Here is a 16652-nt window from a genome sequence, read left to right on the forward strand (position 1 = left end):
TTTAATGAGAAAACTACAATTTTTAGAAAGCACAGGTTTACTTGAATGAATGCCAAATAAACTCATTGGCAAAGTGACTCAGACGATGTCATGGAGGAGTTCAAGAAATGTTGCTAGCTTTATTCACATACACTGTTCTTTTCTTATCAAATATCTTTTTCCAAAGGACTATCCAGTTTTCCGTTGTACGAACAGTAAAGTCACTGTCCAGCCTAGCCCATACCTGAGTTACCGACTGCCGAAAGATTTTGTGGACCTTTCTACAGGAGAGGATGTTCACAAATTAATTGACTTTCTTAAACTGGTAAGAAGTAGTGGAAAGAAATTTCTGACCTTCCATCTTTGTGACACAGCAACATCAAAGTGCCTGGAATTGTGCTTTTATAATTAACATAAATGTCAATACCAATGTAGTATAAATGGAAATGTATTTTTTTGAATGGCTGAAGCTAATGCTTTTAAGAACTTTAAAAGTTAAAAGATAAGTATACTAGGAAAAAACAAACACTTATTCCTTTTTCAATACAATTTCTCTGTTCCTTTGATGGACAGTGACATGAAAACATGACATCTTTGTAAGCTAGGGAAGGGAGGACAGATTGTCTTCATCTTGACCACTGACTTCTTCCACCACCACCATGTTTTCTGGTTCTTGTATATTCCTTTGGTTAACGTATGGGGCAAATCTTGTTCTTTACTGGAAATAAAATCCTGTACTTTGGGATGAGGGAGAGGGTTGATATTGTTCTGTTCCATTTGCTGGAAACATTATCTCTTACCATTCAAAAAATGGCTTAGAAATGCAGTCATTTTCTAACATCCATTGTATCTGGAAACACTTGTCATGATTTATTCGTGCTCTTACTTCAGATAACTGTGTCCTAACATTATGAACTCTCCTGTTCCGTTGACAGAAAAGAAATCAGCAAGAAGATGACTGAGGTACCAAGAAGAATTACGTTGAATTACAAGCAAGAAATGTGGCAAAAGCTATATTTAGCATAACTATTAAGCTATTGATTTAAAGAAAACCTGCTTTTTATAGTCAATGAAAGAACTGAAGAGCTGTTCATCCTCTGTGTCTGTTGGTTCATATAAAAGTGTAGAAAAGCTTTTTCAGGGAAACATGAAAGGTCAGGGTGAGTTCTCACTAGATTCCAGGTTAAATACAATTACACCATGGTGCAAGCAAGCAACAATCTGAATAGAACTGAACGACTGCTTTCCTATCTCATACTGTGAAGATTGATGCCATTGAAGTATGCCATTGGACTCTTCAGTGATAAATATGACAACATTTAATGCTTGTGCAGTTAAAACATCAAGCATTCTCTGAATTTAGGCACAGTCTTGCTTACAATATAGTATAGTCACAAGGAAAGAAAGGAATGTACCTTTTTTTTCTGTAGTAACCTTTTAAAATTGCAAATTGACTTGTTTTGTGAGCACTTCTTATCCTTCCTTTATGTAAAAAAGAAGAGGAAAAAAAAAAGTGGAGAAGAGATTTTTTTTTTTTCTTTGTTATGAGGGCTAATACTTCATTTCAGAGAATAGCTGTATAACTAGAGCAGACTACTTATGGTTTGAACATTTTGCATTTCAGGAATTTGAAATTCTGAATGCATTTCAAGTAAAGTAATATTTTCACAGTAGCTAAGGTTATGAAATTTGTTAAACTTCACCAAATTTCATTTCATTTTCATAGTAAAGCTTTCTTGAAACTTACTTTTTAACATGATTACATACTAGACATCATCTGTGGCTTTAACAGAAATAGTTAAACATAACATCAACCTGTAATTTTATATGTGGACTCAGTCTTGTTTCTTTTGTATCACATCTCTGAGTTTCTTAAGAAAATAATTACTCTTTCAGCTCTTAAAATTCTGTATTCATTTGGTGGTTCTTCATGTTTTTTGTGTAAAAGGAAGCTTGGCTAAATCTGGGGAAACAGAAGCTCTTGTTACCGATTGCTGTTACTTGGGAGGTGGGGGGTGGACAGTTTCAGATGAAGAACCAGCTAACTTCTGGATATAAGTGCTTGCATGGCATCAGTAATTTATTAACAGTGTGCACAATTCCTGTTGAAATGAAAGGACATTTGGAGGTGCTCATAGCCCCTGGAAACTGGTTCCTATTTCAAACCAGTTATGTGCGTATATAAAGCTGTTCATGTTCCTTGCCTTGCTTTTGCTGTCAAATTGATATGGTGCTCGGTTACAATCTGTTCTTAGATGTAAATCTGAGCTTAGATGTTAAATTATTACTTACTGTCTGTATTTAGCTTCAGTTTTGAATGAATACTTACTCTAGTTAAAGATTATGAAGATTAAGAATCCCGTTCTACTAAATACATTGACGAAACATCACAGATTAAAGCTCCTGCAGGCTGAGAGTACAAGATCTGCCCTACTCTTGAAGCAATGGAATCTTCTTAATAGCTTTTTGTACACAAAGTAGAGGATCATTAACTTAGGGCTGGGCTATAGAATCACAGAATGGTTTGGGTTGGAAGGGACCTTAAAGACCATCTAGTTCCACCCCCCTGCCATGGGCAGGGACACCTTCCACCAGACCAGGTTGCTCCAAGCCCCATCCAACCTGACCTTGAACACTGCCAGGGATGGGGCATCCACAGCCTCTCTGGGCAACCTGTGCCAGCGCCTCACCACCCTCACAATAAAGAACTTCTTCCTTACATCTCATCTAAATCTCCCCTCTTTCAGTTTAAAGCTATTGCCCCTTGTCCTGTTCCCACATGCTCGTGTAAAAAGTCCTTCTCTGGCTTTCTTGTAGTCCCCCTTTAGGTACTGGAAAGCTGCTATAAGATCTCCCTGGAGCCTTCTCTTCTCCAGACTGAACAATCCCAACTCTCTCAGCCTGTCCTCATAGGAGAGGTGTTCTAGCCCTCTGATCATCTTCATGGCCTCCTCTGGACTCGCTTGAGCAGGTCTGTGTCCTTATGTTGGAGCCCCCAGAGCTGGACACAGTACTCCAGGTGGGATCTCACAAGAGCGGAGGAGAGGGGGAGAATCACCTCCCTTGACTGGCCACGCTTCTTTTGATGCAGCGCAGGGTACAGTTGGCTTTCTAGACTGTGAGCACATGTTGCTGGCTCATTTTGAGCGTCTTGTCAATCAACAGCCCCAACTCCTCTGCAGAGCTGCTCTCAATCCATTCATCGCCCAGCCTGTATTTGTGCTTGGGATAGCCCCGACCCATGTGCAGGACCTTGCACTTGACCTTATTGAACTTCATGAGGTTCGCACAGTCCCACCTCTCAAGCCTGTCAAGGTCCCTCTGGATGGCATCCCTTCCCTCCAGCGTGTCGACCGCAGCACACAGCTTGGTGTTGTTGGCAAACTTGCTGAGGGTGCACTCAATCCCACTGTCCATGTCACCAACAAAGATGTTAAACAGCTCTGGTCCCATTACCAACCTCTGAGGAACACCAGCGTCAGTTGTCTCCACTCAGACATCGAGCCATTGACCACAACTCTGAATGTGACCATCCAGCCAATTCTTTATCCACCAAGTGGTCCATCCATCAAATCCATGTCTCTCCAATTTAGAGACAAGGATGTTGTGTAGGACAGTGTCAAATGCTGTACCTAATCCTGCCATACTATAGGATTTTGGATGAGTTTTTCTCACCCTTATCAGAGGGATTATCTGAGTATAAATGTCTCTAAATCAGGTATGAACTTCAAAACATAAAAAATAACAAAGCTTTCCTTTTTCTTTTAAAGTTTCTAGCCATAACTTACACAATTGTGATGATCTAACCACACTTCCTTTACACAGATAATGCCTTGGATAATGCCTTGGAATTTCCAGTAGATTCATAAATGCTTTTGAACTACAGATTATTGTCTTGAGTCTTGGTTTAAAGCTGTAAGATAGTTTCCTGCATCTTTTTTATGGGCTCCACTAATTAATTTACCATTATCATAGCTTTCTGTGCTGGATATTCACCAGAACATATACAGTGTCAGGACCAGTTTGATGGGACCCTATGCACTCTAGAGTGTCCCTTTAGGTGAGTAGGCTGGAGCAGTAGCCTTTTAACAGTCCTTTGATTCTTGACATTATTATTGATCCTGAAAATGGCGTCACCAAGTGAACTGACCATAGTCAGTGCAGAGCTCTTAGACTTGCTGGCAACTTTTGTGTATTTGCAAGAACTGCAGTCTTTTGTGGGTGCTCTGCATTTATAGTTGAGCTCTTCTAGGACAAATGGCAGTGGAATTGGACATTGGCCCAGCACCTGGCTCCCTAAATGGCTTTGCTTGTTGCTAGCCTGTGCTGGTCCTCTAGTTAAAGGACCACCATAATGACATGCTGTGTTGCTCCTGTCTCCTACCCAGTGCCCTCTGGCCCAGCTTACCCCTCCATCCCTCATCGGTTTCAACAGCTGTTCAGCATACTCAAAGACTTCTCTTTATAGTCATATGCTAGTGATAAGTGAATTCAAAGTTTGTTTTTCTCCCCTATGATTTGCTAACAGATGACCAGTCTGAATTAATGGACTGCTCAGCCAAGCTATCAAACGCTGATAACTAACTTTATTTCAGAGTTGCAAGAACTTATGCCATTTCCTCTGGGTTTAGTCTTAATGAAGAACCATAGAAGGTAGCAGAGCAAAAATACTAGTCCCATGTTCAGGTCCTGATACAGAAAGAGTCCCCACTATAAAAATCTGTTCTACATAATCAGATTCCCCCAAATATCATATCCTTACAATTTAAATACATACTTGATATTTACTTTGCTTCTTTCTCCAACTTCAGGTAACCAAATGTTGATTATTTTTTTTTGTCTGTTAGATTAAAGATTCCTCTTCTAAAAGAATTTTCATCCCATATGACCTTTTGATCTGCGAGGGTAATTAACCAACATATTCCTCTTGGGGAGGTGAGGAAGCTAATGTTGATGCATTAAAAAGGCTTCAGATCAGTTTTAAACTGAATAGTATATGATGCTTTTAATTCAATTTCAGGTCATCATAAGATCAGTTACTGCCTCTAGCCATCATAGAGAAATTTGAAAATGCAGAATTCCAATTGTTCAGGTCCTTGTTCATGTGATTCAATGATATGATCACCATTTGCTAAGTAAGGGCTAACTATATATTCTTAGTTACATGCTTAAAATATTATATAAAGATACTTGTAATCTCACCTAGATGACAAACATGAGACGTTTTAGAGGGAAGTTGTTTTATACAGATCATACGCTTGTCAAACTCTTAAGAAGCCTGGCTATGTCTAATGGATCAAGTGTAGTGAGGCTCACTTCTTGGACTGCAGCTCTGCCAGGAGTGCCAAAGGAAAGTCTTCGTTGTTTCACAGCCAATGCTTGTGATATTTAATCTTCTAGATGGATAGTGGGGATCAGGATTCCAGTAACCCCGTAAATAAGAATTATTAACATGTACTGGCTTAGTTCAGGATTTGAAATAATGCTCCTGCACTTCTGGGCTGCAGACTGACTGTTCTGTTTGTACTCCTTTGACTCCTCTTTTTCCAGTGTTGTCCTCATCTTCCCTGACCCACCAATCTAGTATTTGGGTGAACGTTAGGATCAGAGTAAGCAGCAGCATGAATTTTAAAACCTCTCTCTGTCCGCTTTCCCCTCCCTCTTAGAAAGAGATTTTCTTGAGAGGTGCTGTATAATATCTGAAAAAACCCCTAGAAGTAGGGGAATAATAGCCAGCTCCAAGCCTCAGTAAAATGAATACCACTTGTTAGATTCTGGTCACAGTGTATGGCTTGTAAAAATCCCCATAACTGCATCTGACGTCCTTAGCTAGAAATTTCATGTATCTCATTCTTACGCACTCACCTGTTGCTGATGTCCAGGGTGCAGTGCTGGCTGGAAAAAAGGTACTCGGTGAGATGCAGTTCAGATGCCGTTTAAGCAAGGTAAACTATTAGACTAAACCGTCAAGGTTTCAGGCTTTCAAGAAAGCATTCCCAAATGGAAGGATTCCAAAATAGATCAGTGGTAGTGTGGAGATGGGTAGTAGCGTGGCACAAACCTGTGTAAAAATACTTCTGGTAGCTTTGTGCATGACTGAGTTAGTTTGGCTTTCACAAACTGTCCCAAATCTGAAGTGTTAAATAGCCAGAGAAGACCATGGGGTATCTGTCAGTGAATATAAATAGGCAAATCAGCCTGGCAATTGGTAAATAATTTCAACTTTAGAGTCCAAGAGTATACAATTCAGGTTGTGTTTGGAGAGCAAGTCTATCACTTCAAGAAATATTGAACTAAAATACATATCTTTGGCTTAAAGAAGATGGGCCTTAAAGTGTAATACAGAAACAGACCATCATGCTTTTGATTCATGGTGGATTCTTGGTAATGCTGATATTTAGAGGCTTAATAAATCTCTTAACAAAAGTTTGCCTGGATGTTGAATTAACAGTGTCTTCTGTTTGAATTTGATGACCTCTGTAAAGAGAAAGTCTCCAACTTGCGGTCATCCTGAAATTATATAGAATTAAAATAAGACTTTTTGCCATAACTGGAGTATTTTGTGCAGACCTGAAGCTTTCTCAAAGGTACGGAGTCCTTAAGCAGTAATGTGTGATTTTAGATTTTTATAGTAATAAAGACATCGGCACTGCAGTTAAGAGTGGGTTTTTTTGGTGACGGGAGGGACCTGCTATATTTCTGTGTGCGAACTATTGTAGTAATGTACTCCTTGGGTACTGAGTGTTTTGACTGCTCTAAGGTCCTCTTAATAGCTGACCAGACTTCTTCCAATGATGTGTTTTGGCAGGTTGTAGGGAAAGGTTGGTTGGCTGGTCAGTCAAAAATGCTGACTTCTCAGAACCTTTCTTCATGGAAGCATGTTAGTTACAAATAAACTTTCAGGAAAGATTTGTGACTCCTAAACAGCATTTCTAGCCAAGAGAAAGAAAACAATCAATACTTGTTATTTCTAGTCTTTAGGGCTCAAATCCAAATGGTGGAGGGGCTTGGACTTTTGGTTTCTGTCTTTGCTTCTGCTATGAAACTCTGTGTCCTGACAGACTGTTGCATTTCATTGATGTAAATGAATTATTCATTGGAGCAGGGACCGTAAGAGGCAGGAGGGAGAATAAAGCAACATGTTAAGCTAAAACATCTGTACACTGGTATGAGGAATACACAGGAGGAACTCATTGTCAATATATGTCAAAAATGGTTGATGGGCATTGCAGAGACTTTGGGAGTTAAACTGCAGCACTGGAACAGAGAGATCTGTGGCTCAGGAAGGGCTGGAGGCATGATGCTGACCATCAACAGTGCCTGTATTTCCAAAGCTTGGGAATCATAGAATCACAGAAGGGTTTGGGTTGGAAGGGACCTTTTAAAGATCATCCAGTCCATGCCCAGCTGCCATTGTGCAGGTACATATTTCACTAGATCAGGTTGCTCAAAGCCCCGTCCAACCTGGCCCTGACCGTGATGGGGCATCCACAACTTCTCTGAGCAACCTGTTCCGTTGTCTCACTACCCTCATCATAAAATATTTCCTCCTTATATTCAATGTAAATGTACCCTTTTTCAGTTTAAAACTGTTGTCCCTTGTCCTGTCGCTACAGGCTCTGGTAAAAAGTCTCTCTCCATCTTTCTTATAAGCCCTCTTTATATGTTGAAAGGCCTCAATGAGTTGTCCCTGAAGCTTTCTCTTCTCCAGGCTGAACAACCACAACTCTCTCAGCCTGTCTTCATAGGAGAAGTGCTCCAGCCACCGATCATCTTCATGGCCTCCTCTGGACTCGCTCCAACAGGTCCATCTTCTTCTTATGTCGGGCACCCCAGAGCTGGACGCAGTACTGCAGGGGGGGTCTCACCAGAGCAGAGTAGAGGGGGAGAATCACCTCCCTCGACCTGCTGGTCACGATTCTTTTGATGCAGCCCAGGATACAGCTGGCTTTCCAGGCTGCAAGCACACATTGTGGGCTAATCTCCAATTTTTCATCCACCAGTATGCTCAAATTATGAAGTCTGGTGGAAATGGAAGGTATTTGCTACTTGGGTATCTGTTGGGAAAGTTAACACCGGAAGACTTGAAAAGACAAGGAGTTAATAGATTTTTTCAAGAGGACAGTTTGTATTTCAGAAAGTACAGCGTGTTATTGTAGAGTTGGCTGTTCTGGATTACAGTCAGGCTTATTAGAAGTGGTTAAAAATCTTAAAGTCAGAGGTAATTCAGGTGAAAGCGGCTGTGGAGTTGGCATTTGGTGCTTTTGAGAAAGCAGGGAGATGAGATGTGCAGAATAAGGACCTCAAAAGGCAGTTTTGGTAAGTGTGGGTGTTGGTGTCTGGGTCTGTTTGGGAGATGATGGGTGGGATAACTGAAGAGTCGTGCTTTTTTAATGGCCCAGCAGCACTCTCCTGATGTGAAGGAAAAAATGGCATAGCGAGGATTTGTAAGGATCAATCAAAATGAAACTGCAGAAATTGGAAGGAACACATGATTAAGTGTGAAAAGATGAGGGGATGGAGAAAAAACGATGGGTGATTCAGAGAAAACTGATGCATTTAATGTTTTCTTTGCCTCACTATATCCTTTTTACAAGCAAAAGAAGGAAATGAACTAAATCATCACAATGTAGCAGAAAAATTGCACTTGGAATAGCTATTGGTATGTAGCCAGAGAGGGTACTTTGAGTGAGACCACTATACATTTTATTACAGGGCCTGTATTTTTCCATAACTTCATTAATGACTGGAGCTGTGAAATAAATAGCCTGTATAAAAATCTGTGGTTGTCACTGACTTGAAAATACATACAGGCACTTTTGAGGGCTGTATCAGAATTTGAAATGGCCTGAAATAACGAGAAGAAATTTGCTAGAGGCGAGTGCAAAGTGCTGCAGTTAGAAGGAGAAATCAGACATTGAAGTACAAAATGGGGAAAGAGCTGGCAGAGCAGCAGTACAGTGGGAGTGGATAAGTTACAGTAGAGACCATTAAATGCAAGGCGATAATAAGCTGTTGGGGGAGGAAAAAAGCAGGTGTCATCCTGGGCTAGCAGGAGAGAGGGATGGAAGGAATGAGAGATTTTGTTTGATGTGGGGATGGTGTACCGCAATGTGTCATTTTAGGCACAATATTGCAAGAGATACGTTGGTCACTGGAGAGTGGCCAAAGATTGAATCGTAGAATATCTCAAGTTGGAAGGGACCCATAAGGATCATCAAGTCCTGCAGAAGCCGAGGCCATGGCCATCGCTCGGGAAGCTGACTCTGCAGAGGTGCGAGGCAGGACGGGCTGTTTCCCACGCTCCCAGGTCCAGCCGCTACGCTTTATGAACAGGAGGAGCAGAGCAGGAGATGATAACTGCAAGGAGTTCTCGTCACAGCAAGACTTTGGATGACGTCCTCTGCTCACAGAGGCCCTGGGGTAGGAGCGCGGATTACAGAAGGAATGCCCAAGCCCTGTGCTGACGGGGGTCTCCCTAGGTCTTAGGGGAAGGGGCTCCGCTGGACTCCTCCAGGCTGAGAGCACAGACAACGTTGCTCTCCCTTCCTCAGGGAGAAGCCCCTGGCCAAAGCCAGGCTGTGACCTGTCTCGGCCCTGCCGCGGTGATGGCGGGAGCCAGTTGCACGGGGTCACAGGGAGGGAGGCCAGCAGGCTGTCCCAGCTGTGCCCAGTACAGGGCCACCAAGGGCAGGGACAGCCCCCGGCGCTGGGCGCAAGGGACCGCCTTGGGGACAGCATCCCGAAGGCCTTCCTCATGTGTGGTCCCCCACTGTGACACGGGGGGGCCGCCACCCACTGTGTCACAGTGACACGACCCGGCAACGTAGCCGGCTGTGCCACTGGGACAGAACTGGTCAGGGACTGCTCCACGGCGTGGGAGAGGACACCTTTGAGGGGACAGAACTGGTAAGGGACCGCCCCATGGCGTGGGAGAGGACACCTTTGAGGGGAGAGGACACCTTTGAGGGGCCAGAAGTGGTCAGGGACTGCCCCACGGCGTGGGAGAGGACACCTTTGAGGGGAGAGGACACCTTTGAGGGGAGAGGACACCTTTCAGGGGCCAGAAGTGGTCAGGGACTGCCCCACGGCGTGGGAGAGGACACCTTTGAGGGGAGAGGACACCTTTGAGGGGCCAGAAGTGGTCAGGGACTGCCCCACGGCGTGGGAGAGGACACCTTTGAGGGGCCAGAAGTGGTCAGGGACTGCCCCACGGCGTGGGAGAGGACACCTTTGAGGGGAGAGGACACCTTTGAGGGGCCAGAAGTGGTCAGGGACTGCCCCACGGCGTGGGAGAGGACACCTTTGAGGGGAGAGGACACCTTTGAGGGGACAGAAGTGGTCAGGGACTGCCCCACGGCGTGGGAGAGGACACCTTTGAGGGGAGAGGACACCTTTGAGGGGCCAGAAGTGGTCAGGGACTGCCCCACGGCGTGGGAGAGGACACCTTTGAGGGGCCAGAAGTGGTCAGGGACTGCCCCACGGCGTGGGAGAGGACACCTTTGAGGGGACAGGACACCTTTGAGGGGAGAGGACACCTTTGAGGGGCCAGAAGTGGTCAGGGACCGCCCCACGGCGTGGGAGAGGACACCTTTGAGGGGACAGGACACCTTTGAGGGGACAGGACACCTTTGAGGGGAGAGGACACCTTTGAGCGGACAGAAGTGGTGAGGGACTGCCCCACGGCGTGGGAGAGGACACCTTTGAGCGGACAGAAGTGGTGAGGGACCGCCCCACGGCGTGGGAGAGGACACCTTTGAGGGGACAGGACACCTTTGAGGGGAGAGGACACCTTTGAGGGGCCAGAAGTGGTCAGGGACTGCCCCACGGCGTGGGAGAGGACACCTTTGAGGGGACAGGACACCTTTGAGGGGAGAGGACACCTTTGAGGGGAGAGGACACCTTTGAGGGGCCAGAAGTGGTCAGGGACTGCCCCACGGCGTGGGAGAGGACACCTTTGAGGGGAGAGGACACCTTTGAGGGGAGAGGACACCTTTGAGGGGCCAGAAGTGGTCAGGGACTGCCCCACGGCGTGGGAGAGGACACCTTTGAGGGGAGAGGACACCTTTGAGGGGCCAGAAGTGGTCAGGGACTGCCCCACGGCGTGGGAGAGGACACCTTTGAGGGGAGAGGACACCTTTGAGGGGCCAGAAGTGGTCAGGGACTGCCCCACGGCATGGGAGAGGACACCTTTGAGGGGCCAGAAGTGGTCAGGGACTGCCCCACGGCGTGGGAGAGGACACCTTTGAGGGGAGAGGACACCTTTGAGGGGACAGAACTGGTCAGGGATTGCCCAACGGCATGGGAGAGGACACCTTTGAGGGGAGAGGACACCTTTGAGGGGAGAGGACACCTTTGAGGGGCCAGAAGTGGTCAGGGACTGCCCCACGGCGTGGGAGAGGACACCTTTGAGGGGACAGGACACCTTTGAGGGGAGAGGACACCTTTGAGGGGCCAGAAGTGGTCAGGGACTGCCCCACGGCGTGGGAGAGGACACCTTTGAGGGGCCAGAAGTGGTCAGGGATTGCCCCACGGCGTGGGAGAGGACACCTTTGAGGGGCCAGAAGTGGTCAGGGACTGCCCCACGGCGTGGGAGAGGACACCTTTGAGGGGCCAGAAGTGGTCAGGGACTGCCCCACGGTGTGGGAGAGGACACCTTTGAGGGGCCAGAAGTGGTCAGGGACTGCCCCACGGCGTGGGAGAGGACACCTTTGAGGGGAGAGGACACCTTTCAGGGGACAGAAGTGGTCAGGGACTGCCCCACGGCGTGGGAGAGGACACCTTTGAGGGGACAGGACACCTTTGAGGGGAGAGGACACCTTTGAGGGGCCAGAAGTGGTCAGGGACTGCCCCACGGCATGGGAGAGGACACCTTTGAGGGGCCAGAAGTGGTCAGGGACTGCCCCACGGCGTGGGAGAGGACACCTTTGAGGGGAGAGGACACCTTTGAGGGGCCAGAAGTGGTCAGGGACTGCCCCACGGCATGGGAGAGGACACCTTTGAGGGGCCAGAAGTGGTCAGGGACTGCCCCACGGCGTGGGAGAGGACACCTTTGAGGGGACAGGACACCTTTGAGGGGACAGAACTGGTCAGGGACTGCCCCACGGCGTGGGAGAGGACACCTTTGAGGGGACAGGACACCTTTGAGGGGAGAGGACACCTTTGAGGGGAGAGGACACCTTTGAGGGGCCAGAAGTGGTCAGGGACTGCCCCACGGCGTGGGAGAGGACACCTTTGAGGGGAGACGACACCTTTGAGGGGACAGAACTGGTCAGGGACTGCCCCACGGCGTGGGAGAGGACACCTTTGAGGGGACAGAACTGGTAAGGGACCGCCCCACGGCATGGGAGAGGACACCTTTGAGGGGAGAGGACACCTTTGAGGGGCCAGAAGTGGTCAGGGACTGCCCCACGGCGTGGGAGAGGACACCTTTGAGGGGACAGGACACCTTTGAGGGGAGAGGACACCTTTCAGGGGACAGAAGTGGTCAGGGACTGCCCCACGGCGTGGGAGAGGACACCTTTGAGGGGAGAGGACACCTTTGAGGGGCCAGAAGTGGTCAGGGACTGCCCCACGGCGTGGGAGAGGACACCTTTGAGGGGACAGAAGTGGTCAGGGACTGCCCCACGGCGTGGGAGAGGACACCTTTGAGGGGACAGGACACCTTTGAGGGGAGAGGACACCTTTGAGGGGCCAGAAGTGGTCAGGGACTGCCCCACGGCGTGGGAGAGGACACCTTTGAGGGGAGAGGACACCTTTGAGGGGAGAGGACACCTTTGAGGGGAGAGGACACCTTTGAGGGGCCAGAAGTGGTCAGGGACTGCCCCACGGCGTGGGAGAGGACACCTTTGAGGGGACAGGACACCTTTGAGGGGAGAGGACACCTTTGAGGGGCCAGAAGTGGTCAGGGACTGCCCCACGGCGTGGGAGAGGACACCTTTGAGGGGAGAGGACACCTTTGAGGGGAGAGGACACCTTTGAGGGGACAGAAGTGGTCAGGGACTGCCCCACGGCGTGGGAGAGGACACCTTGGAGGGGAGAGGACACCTTTGAGGGGAGAGGACACCTTTCAGGGGACAGAAGTGGTCAGGGACTGCCCCACGGCGTGGGAGAGGACACCTTTGAGGGGACAGGACACCTTTGAGGGGACAGAAGTGGTCAGGGACCGCCCCACGGCGTGGGAGAGGACACCTTTGAGGGGCCAGGACACCTTTGAGGGGAGAGGACACCTTTGAGGGGCCAGAAGTGGTCAGGGACTGCCCCACGGCGTGGGAGAGGACACCTTTGAGGGGACAGGACACCTTTGAGGGGAGAGGACACCTTTCAGGGGACAGAAGTGGTCAGGGACTGCCCCACGGCGTGGGAGAGGACACCTTTGAGGGGACAGGACACCTTTGAGGGGAGAGGACACCTTTGAGGGGAGAGGACACCTTTGAGGGGCCAGAAGTGGTCAGGGACTGCCCCACGGCGTGGGAGAGGACACCTTTGAGGGGACAGGACACCTTTGAGGGGAGAGGACACCTTTGAGGGGCCAGAAGTGGTCAGGGACTGCCCCACGGCGTGGGAGAGGACACCTTTGAGGGGCCAGAAGTGGTCAGGGACTGCCCCACGGCGTGGGAGAGGACACCTTTGAGGGGAGAGGACACCTTTCAGGGGACAGAAGTGGTCAGGGACTGCCCCACGGCGTGGGAGAGGACACCTTTGAGGGGACAGGACACCTTTGAGGGGAGAGGACACCTTTGAGGGGCCAGAAGTGGTCAGGGACTGCCCCACGGCGTGGGAGAGGACACCTTTGAGGGGCCAGAAGTGGTCAGGGACTGCCCCACGGCGTGGGAGAGGACACCTTTGAGGGGACAGGACACCTTTGAGGGGAGAGGACACCTTTCAGGGGACAGAAGTGGTCAGGGACTGCCCCACGGCGTGGGAGAGGACACCTTTGAGGGGACAGGACACCTTTGAGGGGAGAGGACACCTTTGAGGGGCCAGAAGTGGTCAGGGACTGCCCCACGGCGTGGGAGAGGACACCTTTGAGGGGAGAGGACACCTTTGAGGGGCCAGAAGTGGTCAGGGACTGCCCCACGGCGTGGGAGAGGACACCTTTGAGGGGACAGGACACCTTTGAGGGGAGAGGACACCTTTGAGGGGAGAGGACACCTTTGAGGGGCCAGAAGTGGTCAGGGACTGCCCCACGGCGTGGGAGAGGACACCTTTGAGGGGAGAGGACACCTTTGAGGGGAGAGGACACCTTTGAGGGGCCAGAAGTGGTCAGGGACTGCCCCACGGTGTGGGAGAGGACACCTTTGAGGGGACAGGACACCTTTGAGGGGACAGAAGTGGTCAGGGACTGCCCCACGGCGTGGGAGAGGACACCTTTGAGGGGACAGGACACCTTTGAGGGGACAGAAGTGGTCAGGGACTGCCCCACGGCGTGGGAGAGGACACCTTTGAGGGGACAGGACACCTTTGAGGGGCCAGAAGTGGTCAGGGACTGCCCCACGGCGTGGGAGAGGACACCTTTGAGGGGACAGGACACCTTTGAGGGGAGAGGACACCTTTGAGGGGCCAGAAGTGGTCAGGGACTGCCCCACGGCGTGGGAGAGGACACCTTTGAGGGGAGAGGACACCTTTGAGGGGCCAGAAGTGGTCAGGAACTGCCCCACGGCGTGGGAGAGGACACCTTTGAGGGGACAGGACACCTTTGAGGGGAGAGGACACCTTTGAGGGGCCAGAAGTGGTCAGGGACTGCCCCACGGCGTGGGAGAGGACACCTTTGAGGGGACAGGACACCTTTGAGGGGAGAGGACACCTTTGAGGGGAGAGGACACCTTTGAGGGGCCAGAAGTGGTCAGGGACTGCCCCACGGCGTGGGAGAGGACACCTTTGAGGGGACAGGACACCTTTGAGGGGACAGAACTGGTCAGGGACTGCCCCACGGCGTGGGAGAGGACACCTTTGAGGGGACAGGACACCTTTGAGGGGAGAGGACACCTTTGAGGGGAGAGGACACCTTTGAGGGGCCAGAAGTGGTCAGGGACTGCCCCACGGCGTGGGAGAGGACACCTTTGAGGGGAGAGGACACCTTTGAGGGGACAGAACTGGTCAGGGATTGCCCAACGGCATGGGAGAGGACACCTTTGAGGGGAGAGGACACCTTTGAGGGGAGAGGACACCTTTGAGGGGAGAGGACACCTTTGAGGGGCCAGAAGTGGTCAGGGACTGCCCCACGGCGTGGGAGAGGACACCTTTGAGGGGCCAGAAGTGGTCAGGGACTGCCCCACGGCGTGGGAGAGGACACCTTTGAGGGGACAGGACACCTTTGAGGGGCCAGAAGTGGTCAGGGACTGCCCCACGGCGTGGGAGAGGACACCTTTGAGGGGAGAGGACACCTTTGAGGGGCCAGAAGTGGTCAGGGACCGCCCCACGGCGTGGGAGAGGACACCTTTGAGGGGCCAGGACACCTTTGAGGGGAGAGGACACCTTTGAGGGGACAGAAGTGGTCAGGGACTGCCCCACGGCGTGGGAGAGGACACCTTTGAGGGGAGAGGACACCTTTGAGGGGCCAGAAGTGGTCAGGGATTGCCCCACGGCGTGGGAGAGGACACCTTTGAGGGGACAGGACACCTTTGAGGGGCCAGAAGTGGTCAGGGACTGCCCCACGGCGTGGGAGAGGACACCTTTGAGGGGCCCGTGGGATTAACTGGAGGGGCTGAGAGGGGAAGACTCGAGGCTGGAGGAAGCTGCCGGAGGTTCTCTGCCGCAATCCCAGCTCCCGGCAGGGCCATGTTCGAAGTTAGATCTGCTGGATGGAAATCCTGCTTCATCCTTCCTTCGGGGAATGGAGACAAGCTCCTGGGGAGACGAGAAGAGCCACAAACACCTGGAGGTGCCCAAGGCTGTCAGGCCTTTTCAGCTGGATAGCAGTGGTTGGCTTGGTGGCTTGCCAAGACCACGGGAGGACGTTCTCGGCGCTTGAGGAGCACTGCAGAGCTCGCCATCCCTGTCCCCCGCAGAGCCGGTGCCACTAAGGAATGGGCTGCAAACAGATTGCAAGGGCCATCACTTTTCAGCACCTTCTCCCAGTGCTCCGGAGCACCCACTGGTGTCCTGCTGGGCACGGGAAGGATTCTCTCCCCGCAAGGTCAATCTGACCGGGGTTTTTTTGCCACTCTCGGGAGTTCCTGAGATGTCTCTGGGTTGTGGAAGGGAAAGGGTCGGGCAATGGTGGTGTCCTTGGTAGATGTGACCAGCCGGTGGGGCCGGGATCAGGTCTTGCTCACATGCTCAGGGAATAGCCGATCGCCAGCTCTGGGGTCAGGAAGGAATTTTTTCCCTCGGGGAAGACTGGCACTGGTCCCCGGGGGTTTTTTGCCTTCCTCTGCAGCATTGAGCACAGCCCCTTCCTTGCCAGGGCTCCTCTGGGCCATTTTGGAATAAGTGACTGCCTGCTGCTCTTGCAGCACCAAGACACCACTGGTGCCCTGGGTCTGCGGTCAGGAAGGATTTTTTTTTCCCCGGGGGAGGATTGGCACTGGTCCCCTGGGTTTTTTTTTTTCCTTCCTCTGCAGCATTGAGCAGAGCCCCTTTGCCAGGGCTCCTCTACGCCATTTGGTAGATGCTTCAGCATCTTGGTAGATTTGGTAGATTGCTTGCAGCAATTAGATGCTTCTTTTTCA

The 16652-nt window shown here is 50.3% G+C and overlaps 1 protein-coding gene across 1 annotated transcript in view; it reads left to right on the forward strand.

Moving 5' to 3' along the window:
* Positions 1 to 8737, forward strand: part of CDC123 (cell division cycle 123) — a 41620-nt gene extending 32883 nt beyond the window's left edge. Inside the window, exons 12-13 of the mRNA XM_075024689.1 lie at positions 167 to 304; positions 915 to 8737. Of these exons, the coding sequence (XP_074880790.1) occupies positions 167 to 304; positions 915 to 941 (165 nt within the window). The 3' untranslated portion in view covers positions 942 to 8737. The remainder of the gene's footprint in view (positions 1 to 166; positions 305 to 914) is intronic.
* The last annotated feature ends 7915 nt before the right edge of the window (positions 8738 to 16652 follow it).

This window comes from Buteo buteo, chromosome 4, assembly GCF_964188355.1.
Source record: "Buteo buteo chromosome 4, bButBut1.hap1.1, whole genome shotgun sequence".
Taxonomy (NCBI): Eukaryota; Metazoa; Chordata; class Aves; order Accipitriformes; family Accipitridae; genus Buteo; species Buteo buteo.